This window comes from Poecilia formosa, unplaced genomic scaffold (genome assembly GCF_000485575.1).
Source record: "Poecilia formosa unplaced genomic scaffold, Poecilia_formosa-5.1.2 Scaffold354, whole genome shotgun sequence".
In the NCBI taxonomy this organism is placed as follows: Eukaryota; Metazoa; Chordata; class Actinopteri; order Cyprinodontiformes; family Poeciliidae; genus Poecilia; species Poecilia formosa.
Genome location: NW_006800293.1, coordinates 133,901 through 146,638, shown reverse-complemented (window position 1 = coordinate 146,638; position 12,738 = coordinate 133,901). Strand labels below are relative to the sequence as shown.

At 38.4% G+C, this 12,738-nt stretch overlaps 1 protein-coding gene across 2 annotated transcripts; it reads left to right on the top strand.

Moving 5' to 3' along the window:
* The first annotated feature begins 378 nt into the window (after window positions 1–378).
* Window positions 379–11,013, top strand: LOC103153537 (mitochondrial coenzyme A transporter SLC25A42-like). 2 transcript variants are annotated; one of them, XM_007574485.2, is made up of 8 exons: window positions 379–719; window positions 3,570–3,741; window positions 6,000–6,111; window positions 6,267–6,292; window positions 6,467–6,633; window positions 6,722–6,838; window positions 7,382–7,533; window positions 8,086–11,013. In XM_007574485.2, exons 2-8 carry the CDS (start codon window positions 3,622–3,624, stop codon window positions 8,397–8,399), a joined length of 1,008 nt encoding a protein of 335 aa, XP_007574547.1. In that variant the 5' UTR covers window positions 379–719; window positions 3,570–3,621; the 3' UTR covers window positions 8,400–11,013. The 2 variants fall into 2 exon arrangements, with proteins under 2 accessions (XP_007574547.1, XP_007574548.1); XM_007574486.2 differs by lacking the exon at window positions 379–719 and adding an exon at window positions 1,112–1,301.
* The last annotated feature ends 1,725 nt before the right edge of the window (window positions 11,014–12,738 follow it).

Below are 12,738 nucleotides of genomic sequence, written 5' to 3'. Positions count from 1 at the left end.
TATATATTTGTGTAATTTATTTACACCGGTTCTATTTAGGTATTATTAACTAAATACTTGGCATGACTGCAGACTAAATGACTGAAGGCTGTTAAACATAATTACACGATCATAATAATCTTTTCTCAACAATTTCAATTTATTCACAGCAGAATAATTTTCCACAAAAAAAAAAAAAACAAAGACAAAAAACGTCAGTGAACTGGAAACATTACAGTAACCATGGGAGAAAATAAAACAAACAGGGAAAGCGTCTTACTTTTAAGGCTGTCGTTCACGCCTCTCTAACCCACCTATCCAAGCGTGCTTCGTCTCGTTTACACTTCATTTCCCACAATGCCACGCTGCTCGTCCTTGTCAAACCTGCCTCGGGTGGCTGACAGGAGTAGTAACGGTGGAGATACAAGAGCGTGGATGATGTCTGTCACATGAAGTCACTGCTGGGCGGCTGGCGTTTTAAGCTGTACAGAAAAATAGTGCCTTTGAAGTCCAGATGTAACTTCTGTTAGCATTCCTCCATGGTTTATGTCTCCGCTGCGCTGTAGAACAGAGTAGTGTTGACGGTAATGTAGCGGGAGGAGCTAACAGCTAGCTTACGTTACTTAACCTAGTACCAGTTCGTTAAACATCCGCTGAAGATCCCGCAGACGACTCAAAGTTAAACATCAAGAGTGGGATATCAAACCTTAAGAACCATTCGAGCTGGTGTGAGCTTCAAGGTAAGGTACCGGGTGTTTAATTTACTAGATGGCTTCATCCAGCTGGATGCAAATATTCATTGGGTTTGTTTGTGGACAAGTTTCAATAAGCCTGGGGCACCAAGCAGAGCTCGACACTTAAATTATTTCAGCACTTAACTTTATAAATATCGTCACATCCTAGTTGAGTAATATGAACAGTCACAATACAAAAAGAGTCCCATGTTTTATATGTTGCTCCTCTTTAACACGCCAGATTCAGATGACTGCAGCTCAACCAAACGCTGTTAATTAGACATCAAATGAAATCAGGTGTGCTGGATCAGGGAAACGCAAAACAAACACGTAGGTGCCTTGAGGACCAGGGTTGGGGAAACTCCGGTTTAAGGGATGAGTGGTGGTTATAAGTTTGTCATGTATGAGCAAATACCAGAACATTTTAACAAAGATTTAAAGTAAATAAAATGCTTAGGTGGACTAAGTTAGTTTGTTTCATCAGATAAGCTTCAATTATCTCTCCTACATAATACAATTTATTAGCTTGAGAACAATGTAGGAGCCTTCTTTCAGCCAGCTGAGCAGCAGTTTGCAGCAACAAGTGAGGTAGGGTTAGTTTTGTTTTTCTTTAAGCGCCATGCCGTCTCTGACATTTAATTAAAAGACCATACCATAATGGTGTCATGGAAATATTTTCTCTGCTTGTCTTAACTAATGAGTCTGTTTTTGCATTCTTTATCTATATTTTCTTAAATCTGTTAGTGATTGTCTTATCAGCAGACATTAGGTGGCCCAGTTGAACTCGAAAGTTGGCTAAAATATGAAGAATACTTTATTATATAGGCAGGAGTATTGGTCAAGAGAGGAGAAAAATCACAAGCATTAGGAAGAAGGAAGAATTGGGGAGGAGGTGAAACAAAGGCCTCTAATGTGTTCATCTGAGAGTCTGTTCTCTTAAAGCTCTGGCGTACTGAGGCCAGAGTTGGTTGCCCCTAACTACACGACTTTCCAGGAGACTCGCTGTTTGTACTCTTGTTTCATGGCTGCTTCTGTCCTTTCTTTGTCGTTGTGCTTCATTTCTGCGAAATTTTCAGTTTTAATTTTTAAAAGTTTTCAGTTTCCAGGGAATTTAAACAGAGAAGGCAACAATGTACCAAAATAAAAATTTCTGAAGTTTGGGTTTGTTTTAATCGTTCTGAATCTCTTATCGTTTGTATATTGAGCTGAACTTAAGCACTGCTTTTTGCAGACGAAGCTTGTCCTAGTTGACACTGACTTCAGTTTGTGGCTCCTCTAAGGTCTCTCAGCATCACAGGGCTTTTTATCTCATTGTCTTTCTGGCTAACCCTCACTATACCGGTTTTGTTTGCTTTTGGCACAAAACAAAGGAATCTATTGTTCTTCAGGGCTTTGGTGATGAGACACACAGCTAAATGCTAGCTGGGACAAAGAGCACTGAGCTAGAGAGTACTACTATTCTTTTTTCTATCGCTATCTCAATTTATTGCACAAATAAATAAATTAGTTGCAAAAGGTCTCTTATTGGAAATTTTAGGATCCGTTCAACTAATTTTATTAATGCATGCAAAAATGAATACACTTTTTAATGAAATGCAGTAATCTTTGAAAATAAATATACATGTTGGCACACAGATTTACACTTAAAGACAGATGTTTTTTCACTGCATCAAACAGAAAATTTGTTCCCTCCCTGTTTAATAGTGAAATTGTCTGAGCTTTTCCTGTTCAGGTTGAGTTAGGTTTACTTGAATAATTTCTGAACATAATTGATGAGACCTGAGATTGTTTTACTTTTCTCAAAGTTAGTACTTGACAAAAGTAAGATTACTATGCCTTTAAAAGCTTTGGGAAAGCCCAGGTGATGACATCATTTCTTGTTTAGCTTAGGCTAAATGAAGATGCATATGATGATGTATTTTAAGGCACACCTTAAACACACTGCTTCCTTAAGTGACATCATAAAAAAGCTATTTGCAATAAATCACCTAAATTGTAAAAAGATTACTCAAAACATCAAGTCATTAAGTCTTAAAAGGCAATTCTACCAAATACTAAGAAAATTTCTCAAAACTTTTGAATTTAAAAAAAAAATCACAAATAATTGTCGTTGTTCTTGCAGTTGAGCTGATTTTAATGTCTGAAAAAAATATGTTTGTACACCTTATTTTAATATCTGCTTTCAACTGTACATACCAACACTCTCAGGCTTACGTATGTGACTAAAAGTTGTGAAGCTGACCCAATGTTCAACAGTGAGCCACTAACAGGGTCAAAGGGTACATGAATGGCCGACTTGTGTGGTAAAATGATTAGCTCATGGGAAAGCAGGTGAGTCCCTTTGTCTCCAAAAGTACTAGGATCCCAATTTAAAAGATTCATTGCTAAAACCTGATCTCAGTCAAGTGTTTTCAGACTAGATTGTCCTGACAGTGGAGGACGTGTTCTAAAGCTGAGATCTGGTGTCTTTGGCACTGGAGTTTGCTGAAAAACACAACAGATGGACACCTTTCACCTACTTACAGCTACAAGTCCTCAGCGGTGTCCTTCACGGCCTGTTTTCTTTACTACAGCGTAACATGCATGTGGAGGCTTGTCTTGGCAGTCTTCTGATTCTTCTTGCTCATAGTGTCCTAAATGGAATAGATCTGTTTGTGTTCACATAATGTAGCTGTTCTTAAGGCAAACTCAGGTTTGTAAGCAGTGTTTGCATGGGAGCAAAGTCATGCTTTGTCACTTGATCCTGATGCTTTTCTTTAGTAGCAAGAGAATACATTTAGTCATGACACCATGCTTGTTTTATATTTAGTCCAACCTGAAACTGTACTCTATTTTCTTTCTGCTGACCTCTTGCAGCTCTCACCTTTCTGTGGTACTTGCACCCCCGTCCTCCCTGCGAGTTAAATGCATGAGTGTTCTTGGTGAATCCGTGGGGATGGGAAGTGGAGTCCAGAAAAAGCTGTCCCCGCTGACGAAAGGAGAGGTGCTGCCGGTCACTTCCTCCAGCCAGTCGGAAGCAAGCTCTGAGGTGACGCCCCTTTTTTATGAAGATCTATACATTCACTAATTTTAAAAAGAAAATAAATTAATTTGGGCTATTTGAGTTAGTTGTCTATTAGACTTAAAGCGACTGATTAAGTTAATAATCTGTTATTTTTAGTAACCAAGGGTTTTGCATCGTTATTCATCATGTTATTTTTTCCAATAATCAGAAACCTAAACTGATAAAAAAGGATTGAACATTTCGGTATGCATTTATAATTAAAGCAAATCATTCTAAAGAAATTTGTAATTAGAGATGCAGGGACCAAAACTTGCATCAAATCACCAGCCGATACTGATTCTTGCCTTTAACCACTTTCACTTGAAGATGAAATGTTTGAAGTAAAAGGTTACAATGATTCACAATAACTTCCATAAAAAACAATTTAAATAAATCCAACTAAAAACGGTGAGCCTCCTTTATCATTAAATGTAAATGGTTGTCTCTTATTGCCAGATTTCCAAAAGTCTGCCAATATTTCCAAGTCCAGGATGTTCCATTTTAGTTTAAAAGTGATACAATTTAGATGTATAATCAGTAACTACTTCCAGACCAGAGTGTTGTTGCTGACATGACGTACCTCAGCCAGTTTGGCTATGGTGAATTCACTGGTTACAAAATAAATCTGAATTTTGTGTTTTTGCCTGGCAGAAATTGTAAATTGTCTATTTCAAGTTACAAAAAATGTTTTTGGTGTGTTTTTTTTCTGTGTATTGTATAAATTATAGAATAAAGTATTTTTTTCAAAAGCTATGATGACTCTAGGAATGACATTTAAAAAATAAGCATACAATAATTTATTCTATGTAGTAAACCTTATGTGTGTTCCTCAGTGGAAATAACTGCTGAGTTTTGTTTATGACGTTGAACTTGTTGTAAAGGTCATTTTATTTATGTAGCACATTTTCAGCAACAAGGCGATACAAAGTGCTTTACAGGATTTAAAAGGAAATGCAAACAAAATAACAAACCAAAGAAAAGAGCAAAAAATGAAACATCTAATGTTGATCTAAAGTATGTAAACTAAGTGCTCCTGTTCAGGGTTGCTAAGTTTCCTCTGGTCTGATTCCATTTCTGTGTTGGGAGAACAGGAGTCTGAAAAGTAGTGTAACAATGTTGATCCAAAAGTGTCCTCTGGGCTTCTGGTCTCTGCATCTAAATAGTGAGTACTCTACAGTTTCTGAAAAACTAAGCTAAAGTGACTAATCTAATTCCTTTTCTGGGTTAAAAGTGAGTAGTCACAGTTTCTAACAAGTAGTAGTTATAATTCCTTTTCTGGGTTGCAATAATAGGAGTCTCTCTGTATAATAATCTAAAAATTAAATTGTAGATTAAGGCTGTAAATGTATCGCCATCGTAATATCAGTGCGTCCAATATTCGTATCACAGACGACTGGTCTACAGTAACTGTTACTTAATATATTGTTACTGCTATGAACTTACATTTTATTTACCAGTGTCATATTTAGCCAGTTAGTCTCCTGGGAGCAGATTCTCACCCCAGACACAAAGTGCTAAAAGTCACAGAGTGACGGAAGCACAGACGAGGAACAGAAAGAAGAAAATGGGCATATATGCCAAATGATGGCATCATTACAAGCGTAGAGACAAACTACAATATAAGATTCAATTGAACCCAAACTTGTATGTAAGCAGTTCCTGGACTTACATCCCACTTATACAGTGAATCTGGTCACCTGGCAAGAGGTTAAACACACAAATCAAGCATCTCAGAAGAACACATACATTCAGTTAAACATTATCTGCAGCCACAGTGAATTAAGGCGACGTATGAAGGTGGAGGGCTTGACTCCCTTAAGCATTTTTCTTTTCTGTCTGTATTTTTATGCTGAAAATGTTTTGTTTTTTATATTCCTAGTAGTATCAGAAATTCAGGCTTTCCAGGGATTTCATTACATGATGGATCCTTTATTAATACATTTTGTTATCAGTAAAGGCATCTTCATAAATATTACGTTATGAATGCCTTACAAGGCTAATATTTTATTTTAGGATATCAATTTATACTGTCTGCAATCCATCCACCTCTTATTGTATCTAAAATCAACCATCTGATTTTCACTCTGCTTCATTGTAAGTTTGACTATTTTAACATCCGTTTATGGGATGATTTGCTTTTATCCAACAGTAACTCTGGCTTGATGGTAAACAGCATTTTAAGCACACCTGTGTTCCTGTACGGACATTGTTTAGAATAACAGGATTTCTTCATGACTATGCAGGAGATCAAGCAGAGTCGATCGGTCCTCAACTCGCTTTTCTCTGGGGCTTTAGCCGGAGCCGTGGCCAAGACCGCCGTGGCCCCGTTGGACAGAACTAAAATCATCTTCCAAGGTAATATAGCTCTACTGAGCTATAAGTAGTTTTACATGGAAAAAGCCCTTAAGGAATTGTAGGTTAATATTATTTTCCTTCAAATAAACTGGATGAATGAAGAATGGTGTATGGAGATTAATCATATTTTCTTCATCTTTGTGGTTTTCTTCCAGTGTCCTCAGCAAGATTCTCCGCCAAGGTATGTTCATTAAATATTTGAAGTTACTTAAGCCAAAAAGTGGAATTTATCGCATTTTGGTCTGCGATTTAAATCGTTGGCATATTTCTTCAGACTATGATATGGTTTAGAAAGCTATGAAGGTAAAATAAATATCTTATATTAATTATTTATTTTGCAAACACTATGCTACAGGAAGCTTATAAGCTGATCTACCGCACCTACCTGAAGGATGGCTTCCTCAGTTTGTGGAGGGGGAACTCTGCTACGATGGTGCGAGTCATCCCGTATGCTGCCATCCAGTTCTGTGCACACGAGCAGTACAAAAGGCTGCTGGGGGGATATTATGGCTTCCAGGGGAAGTAGGTGTACTTTATTTTGTTCAGCTTGTGGGTGAAGCTCATTGTTCAAACGGTAGGATGAATTGGTGCCGTCGTATCTTTGTTCCAGGACCCTCCCTCCAATCCCCAGATTGGTGGCTGGGTCTCTGGCTGGGATCACAGCCTCCATGCTGACCTATCCTCTGGACATGGTGAGGGCCAGAATGGCTGTCACGCCCAAGGAAATGTAAGGCCATTTTTCATAGTTTATGTATATTCTTCTTAAATGTTCTTCAGTAAGCTTGACAAGATTTCTTTAGTAGCTGCTGAGCCAGTATGTGCAACCACTTTAGCACAAATAGGATTAAATATGCAGCAACATGGCAGGACACTGGACAAGTAAGAGCAAGGAATGCTGTACAATGTTTCATCAATTAAACTGAGTGTACAGTGTCAGGCCTCAAGGGAGGATTCCCTGGTTAAACACACCTAATTAAATGAAACGAATGATTCATTAGGCATCTGCTACACTAGACATAAAGCTGAGTAGGTAATTCAGTTCAGCCATGTTTGACGAGCTAAAATATGTTGGATTTGGACACAGAGTAAGATTGTTGTTGCTTCCTGTTTGTCTTGTTGTTGTCACCTGCTTAGCCAAGACTTGGCAGCCATGTGGCAGAGAGCTGAACTCGGCACAGCATGCTGCTTTGATACTTGTTTTTGATCAATTTTACTCTGCCAACAACAAATAAAGACATGTGTTAAGTTCCCCCCCCTCCTCTCTGTTTAGGTACAGCAACATTTTACATGTTTTTGTGCGAATCTCTCGAGAAGAGGGCCTGAAGACGTTATATCGGGGTTTCACTCCGACCATCCTTGGTGTCGTACCCTACGCTGGTCTCAGCTTCTTTACTTATGAAACGCTAAAAAAGTTACATGCAGGTACGAAACACTTTGATTTAATTTCTTACATAAAACAAATTATTTAAAGCTAATTTGTTTCCCTTGGAACTTTTTTAACATGTTGTTACATTGCAGCTACAAAGTTCAATGTCTTTCACTGGTAAATTTATGTAATAGATCAACACAAAGTAATAAATAATAGTGCAGTAGGAGTGGACGATATTTACTTAAGATTTTGTCACGATATCTTGTGGTGAAATTGTTCATAAAAAATATTTTTCAAAGCCTCACAAATACTGCTTTTAAAAACCCAAAACAAACACATAATCATCATAAAATTACAAACAAGTTACATTAATAATGGTGATGTATTCCCTGCGCACCACACAGTAACTCTATTGAATCATTTTTTACTGTAAACCATCTTTAAACTGAAATCTTTTGCTACGACTGCACAATTTTGTGTTGGTCTATCAATTAAAATCCCAATAAAACACATTGATAATAGTGCAACAAAAGATGTGGAAAAGTTCAAGGGGTGTAAATACTTTTGCAGCGTTCTCCTGCCTTATAACTTCCTGTCTCATGCAGAGCACAGCGGCCGCTTGCAGCCTTACTCCTATGAGCGTCTGGCTTTCGGAGCCTGCGCCGGCCTCATCGGCCAGTCGGCGTCCTACCCTCTGGATGTGGTGAGGCGGCGCATGCAGACCGCAGGGGTCACAGGTCACACGTACGGCACCATCCTGGGCACAATGAAAGAAATCGTGTCCGAGGAGGGGGTTATCCGAGGCCTGTACAAAGGTCTCAGCATGAACTGGGTCAAAGGACCTGTAGCAGTGGGGATCAGCTTCACCACCTTTGACCTCACACAGATCCTCCTGAGGAAGCTGCATCAAAAGGGATAAACCCAGTAGCACCAGAGACCCAGAGAGGACGCCGCTGAGAGTGGAGTGGCCTGATCCCACGAGCTGCCGGACGTGAAGCAGAACAGGAAACTGAGAGAATGATTATTAGTGAAAGAAACAAACGCACAAAAACTAACAACGGGCTCCTTAGGTTGAAACATGAGGTGAACGTACCTGCTACAACCTGTCGTCAAGTGCAATATGATCACTTTATTGCGTGCTTATAAATCATAATGCTCCAGCCCTGCGGAGAGGATTTCTGTGAAAGTTTAGAGGTACGGACATGGAGGTCTCACATTGGGTTTAAACCGTTAAACCAAAGGTAATAATCTGAGTTTATTGCAGATTATATGTTGGTATGTTTAAAAACAGAGTTGAGTTCCCCCCCCCCACCACTGTATGTCATAGCATTAACCACAGCAACTAGATCAAAAGTTCAAGGTGTTTCCAACTTCACCCACAGGTAATTGAATAACACACAAGCTGTTTTATGCCAGTGCCAAGACAGTTGAGTATTAAGTGTCTATATTGTTTATGTTGATTTCAGTGTAGACATGTTAGCTTTTTAAAAAGATTTTTTTTTAAAGTGCATCAGTACAGATTTCGCGCCCCCTGGCATGTGGTTGTTGAGGAATACATCATTCTGATCTTAGTCAAACACTTCCTGGTGTAATCCAGTAAAACGCCCCCTAGTGAATATCACCGTTGTTAGGTTTACAGCCCTGTTGCTGCTGGCGCTATAACAACGTGCTAATTTGTTTTTAACTAATGTTGAGGATTGAAGATGTCCAAGACTGAGGCATTTTAATGACCCTCCTTATCTGTATACAGGTGATGTCTTCCGTTTGCTGTCAGGACTGATAGCTTATTGGTGTGTTTCTGTACATATTTTCAGAAGAGAAAAGATGATTCCTGTGGCTGTGAAAGGTCACTGAAACAACTTTGAAATCTCCCTTTCGGGGAGGATTAACAGTGTAGAGCTGTAGCAGCAGGGACTGTCTGAATAAGCCGACTGGAAATATGCAAACACCTACCTAATATGTGATTTTTAAAAAATGTTTTGTTGTACTTTTTGTAGCGTGCTCAGTATTGTCTTTATCTAACTATAACACATTGCGAGTTGGTGTCAAGCAAACGATTCTTTCTACAGCCAATTTGCTCATTTTGCTTTCAGTTCAGCAGGTTAACACTGGAACACTATTGATGCAAGCTGACTGTCGCTGAACAGCGCCAGTGGTTTCTATACTTAGAACTGACATACCAAGACAGGATGGTTGAGCTCCTAATGCACAGCCAAGTGGAGCAGAGTGCAGGTCCAGGCAGACTGGAGAGCAGGATATGATTTGTATTTTATGCCCTTATGGAGCTGAACAACATGATTTAATGTTTGTTTGATGCATTTTCTTTCTGTGTCCATAATTTTTTGCAGCCCTCATAAAGATGCGTAAAACAAAGTGTTTCTTTTTTAGTTTTTACTTTATTGCATGTGAAAAATAACACAACTGAGCACATTTATTCATGCGTTGGGCGGAATCCCAGTTAAATCCCCTTAGGGTAAATAAACTCTGACGCACTCCAATGGGATGCCCAGGGCTACGGAAGTGAAACTAGCCCACAGCAATACAGATCCTCCACCGTACCAAGCAGGTGGTTTTGAGCTCCTTTCCTACACAGTCAATTTTGTTTCACAACAACCTCTGCTGTTTTCATTTTTATTTTTTTGCCAAAAATCTTGGTCCCATCTGACCAAAACACAAGGTTTCAGTAAAATTCTTAGTGGGATGCTTTTGAGCTCATTTCCTATGAGCTACTGGGAACCAGTAACTGCCAGTTGCATTCATATCGATTTCCGGTCCAACTCTGTAGTGACGAACCTTGATCAGCTTTGAGTCTGTAACCATGGCGACGTCTGAGCCAGCGCTTGGGGCTCAAATGAAACGGTAACTACAGCCTGAATGAAGGTTAATTTCTGACACTCAAGTGCCTAGCAGCAACAGCTTCGTTTTTAACATAACTGAGCTGATTCTACTAACCTATGTCGACGTTTTCACGTGGTTTTGAAGTGACGAGTGTTGAAGAAACAGCAGCTGTTTGAAAGACGTTTTAATATCGGTGACTGAATATATCAACTACTGTACAGGTCCAGATTTACTATGAATTTTGTAAGACTAACTGCCTTGCAGAGTATTTTTGTCTGAGGTTTTATTGTTCTTATACAAGATTCCCAGTTCATTCCAACACTTTTTGGGCTGATATTTAAGGACAGCTTCATTTTAAAATGATTTTTAAAAATGACATTTAATGTCTGCTTCTCTACAGAGAGGACAGAAAGACAATCAGAAAAATGCCAAAAAAAGTTGGCGGTTTTGCTCCTTAATCGGATAAAATTGGATGAAACAGCTTTAATAGAAAAAAACTTTATGCTGCGGCAGAAGATATTGTGGAGTTTACTTTGGTTGCAGCTGTTTTTGTAACTCCTTGATTTGTGCCAATTGAATGTAACATAGCTACTAAATAGCCTCATCATCTGTCCAGTCTATAGTGATGACGGTGTATCTGTGGGAGTTTGTTCAAATATCAGATTCTGCAAATAAAACTGGATGTTCAAGATGCAGTGATTTGTATTCATCTGTTCCCTGTGTGTGTGTATTTTATATATTCCTGTATTATGCAGCACTCATCATGATTAGCGCCTTACCTGACAAAAAAACGATAAAATCCAGAAGGAAAAAAATGCCATGCTTTCTGGAATAAGTACCTGGTAGTTGTTCAAGACAGGAAAGACAAGAGAACCTGTTATTCAGTGAGTTGGTTTTTGGACTTCAGATCCATGTGACTCATAGTGGATTTGTTCAAACTATAGTTGTTTTGCCATCATGGAGCAGGAGGATAAAAGAGAGTAAACTAACAAAAAGTGACATCTTGGAGTCATCAAATCTAACATTCAGATTGATCTGCATCCCAACCATATGTTTTGAAGGCATATTACAGAGAGTAACCTTTAGTCAGCATGTGACTTGATAAATTATACTGAAACTATACCTGGAATAAGGATTTTGGGTCAGATGAGATTAAGATTGAGCTTTTCGGTAATTGAGATTTGTCTGGTCTAAAGTATAAACTATGTTATGGGTCCAACTACATGAAATGTTCTAGGCGAAATACATCAACTGTCCTATTTGCAAAAGAGATACAACTAAAGAAAATTAGAATATTGTGAAAAAGTTCAAAATATTTTATCACACTTCATAATATAAAACTCACGCAGTGAAATATTTTAGGCCTTGTTTTCATGTAATTTTCAAGATTATTGCTTGTAAATATCAACACCTAAAATTCGGTGTCTCAGAAAAATAAAGGAGATCAATTTAATATGTATATTTTTTAAATTACACTATGCAACACAATGGTCCTTGAACCTCCTTTCCTTTCTGTGGTACTTGGTTTTGAAATTAACCTATTTATTTCTAGCTTAGTTTATTTTAATTTAGTCAATAGACCTTTTTTTGAAATACAATTTCAACAAAAGAATTGAAACTAAAAGTATGCTAAGCCTTATTTTTTAGTAATGTTAATTATTTTCTCTGTGCTGCCACTCAGTCTACAGATGGTGTGTAGTGACATATTTTATCCACTGGAGGGCGCTTCGCGCTCATTAATCCAGGGCCTCATCGGGGCTGCAGCGCCTCATAAGATCCGGCAGGGGGCGGAAGAGCCTCGTTCTTATAGCGTCAGACAGAGACTCAGCTGAGGAGCTTCGCTTTATTTGACCGAGGCCGCATTCACGCTTTGAACTTGACCGTGAACGCATTCAAACGCTGTGAAGCAAATGAAAATGGATGAATAATTTAATTAAATTATATTAAATCTTTTATTACGATGTCTGAGATTTGGTTTTTATTTAGATTCTTTCTTTCTTTGCCTAAAGAGTCATTTTGAAATTTGATTTGAGCGTGAATGCTTGTATTCTTTCTAAATCAGCAGTTATATTTGCATTGCTCTCTTTCCGGATAGCGAGACTCTTTGTGTACATTTTTCTTGATGTGGGAAATAAAAGGAACAATAACAAAGCAGCTAAAGGGAAGACAGAAGGCTAATTAGAGGCTGAAGAAGAGAGGGAAGGATGGGGGCTGTTGGAGGATGTGGTTGCTATAGATACTTGGCATGATGCCGGATGGAGGCAGAGCCAATTTGCATTCATTCAGATGATGGTTGCACCCACAATAAAAACGTCACTGGACACATGGCTTTCATTTCTATTTTGTATCCTTTAAGTTAAATGTTAAAACTGTTTTTTTTATTCCCATACATAAAATACATACATAACATATTAAAAACT

Coding starts and splice junctions, on each gene's coding strand:
- LOC103153537 (XM_007574485.2), top strand. CDS start 3,622: ATGAGTGTTCTTGGTGAATCCGTGGGGATGGGAAGTGGAGTCCAGAAA. Junction 6,112..6,266: donor AACTAAAATCATCTTCCAAG/GTAATATAGCTC, acceptor GTTTTCTTCCAG/TGTCCTCAGCAAGATTCTCC. Junction 6,293..6,466: donor CAGCAAGATTCTCCGCCAAG/GTATGTTCATTA, acceptor ACTATGCTACAG/GAAGCTTATAAGCTGATCTA.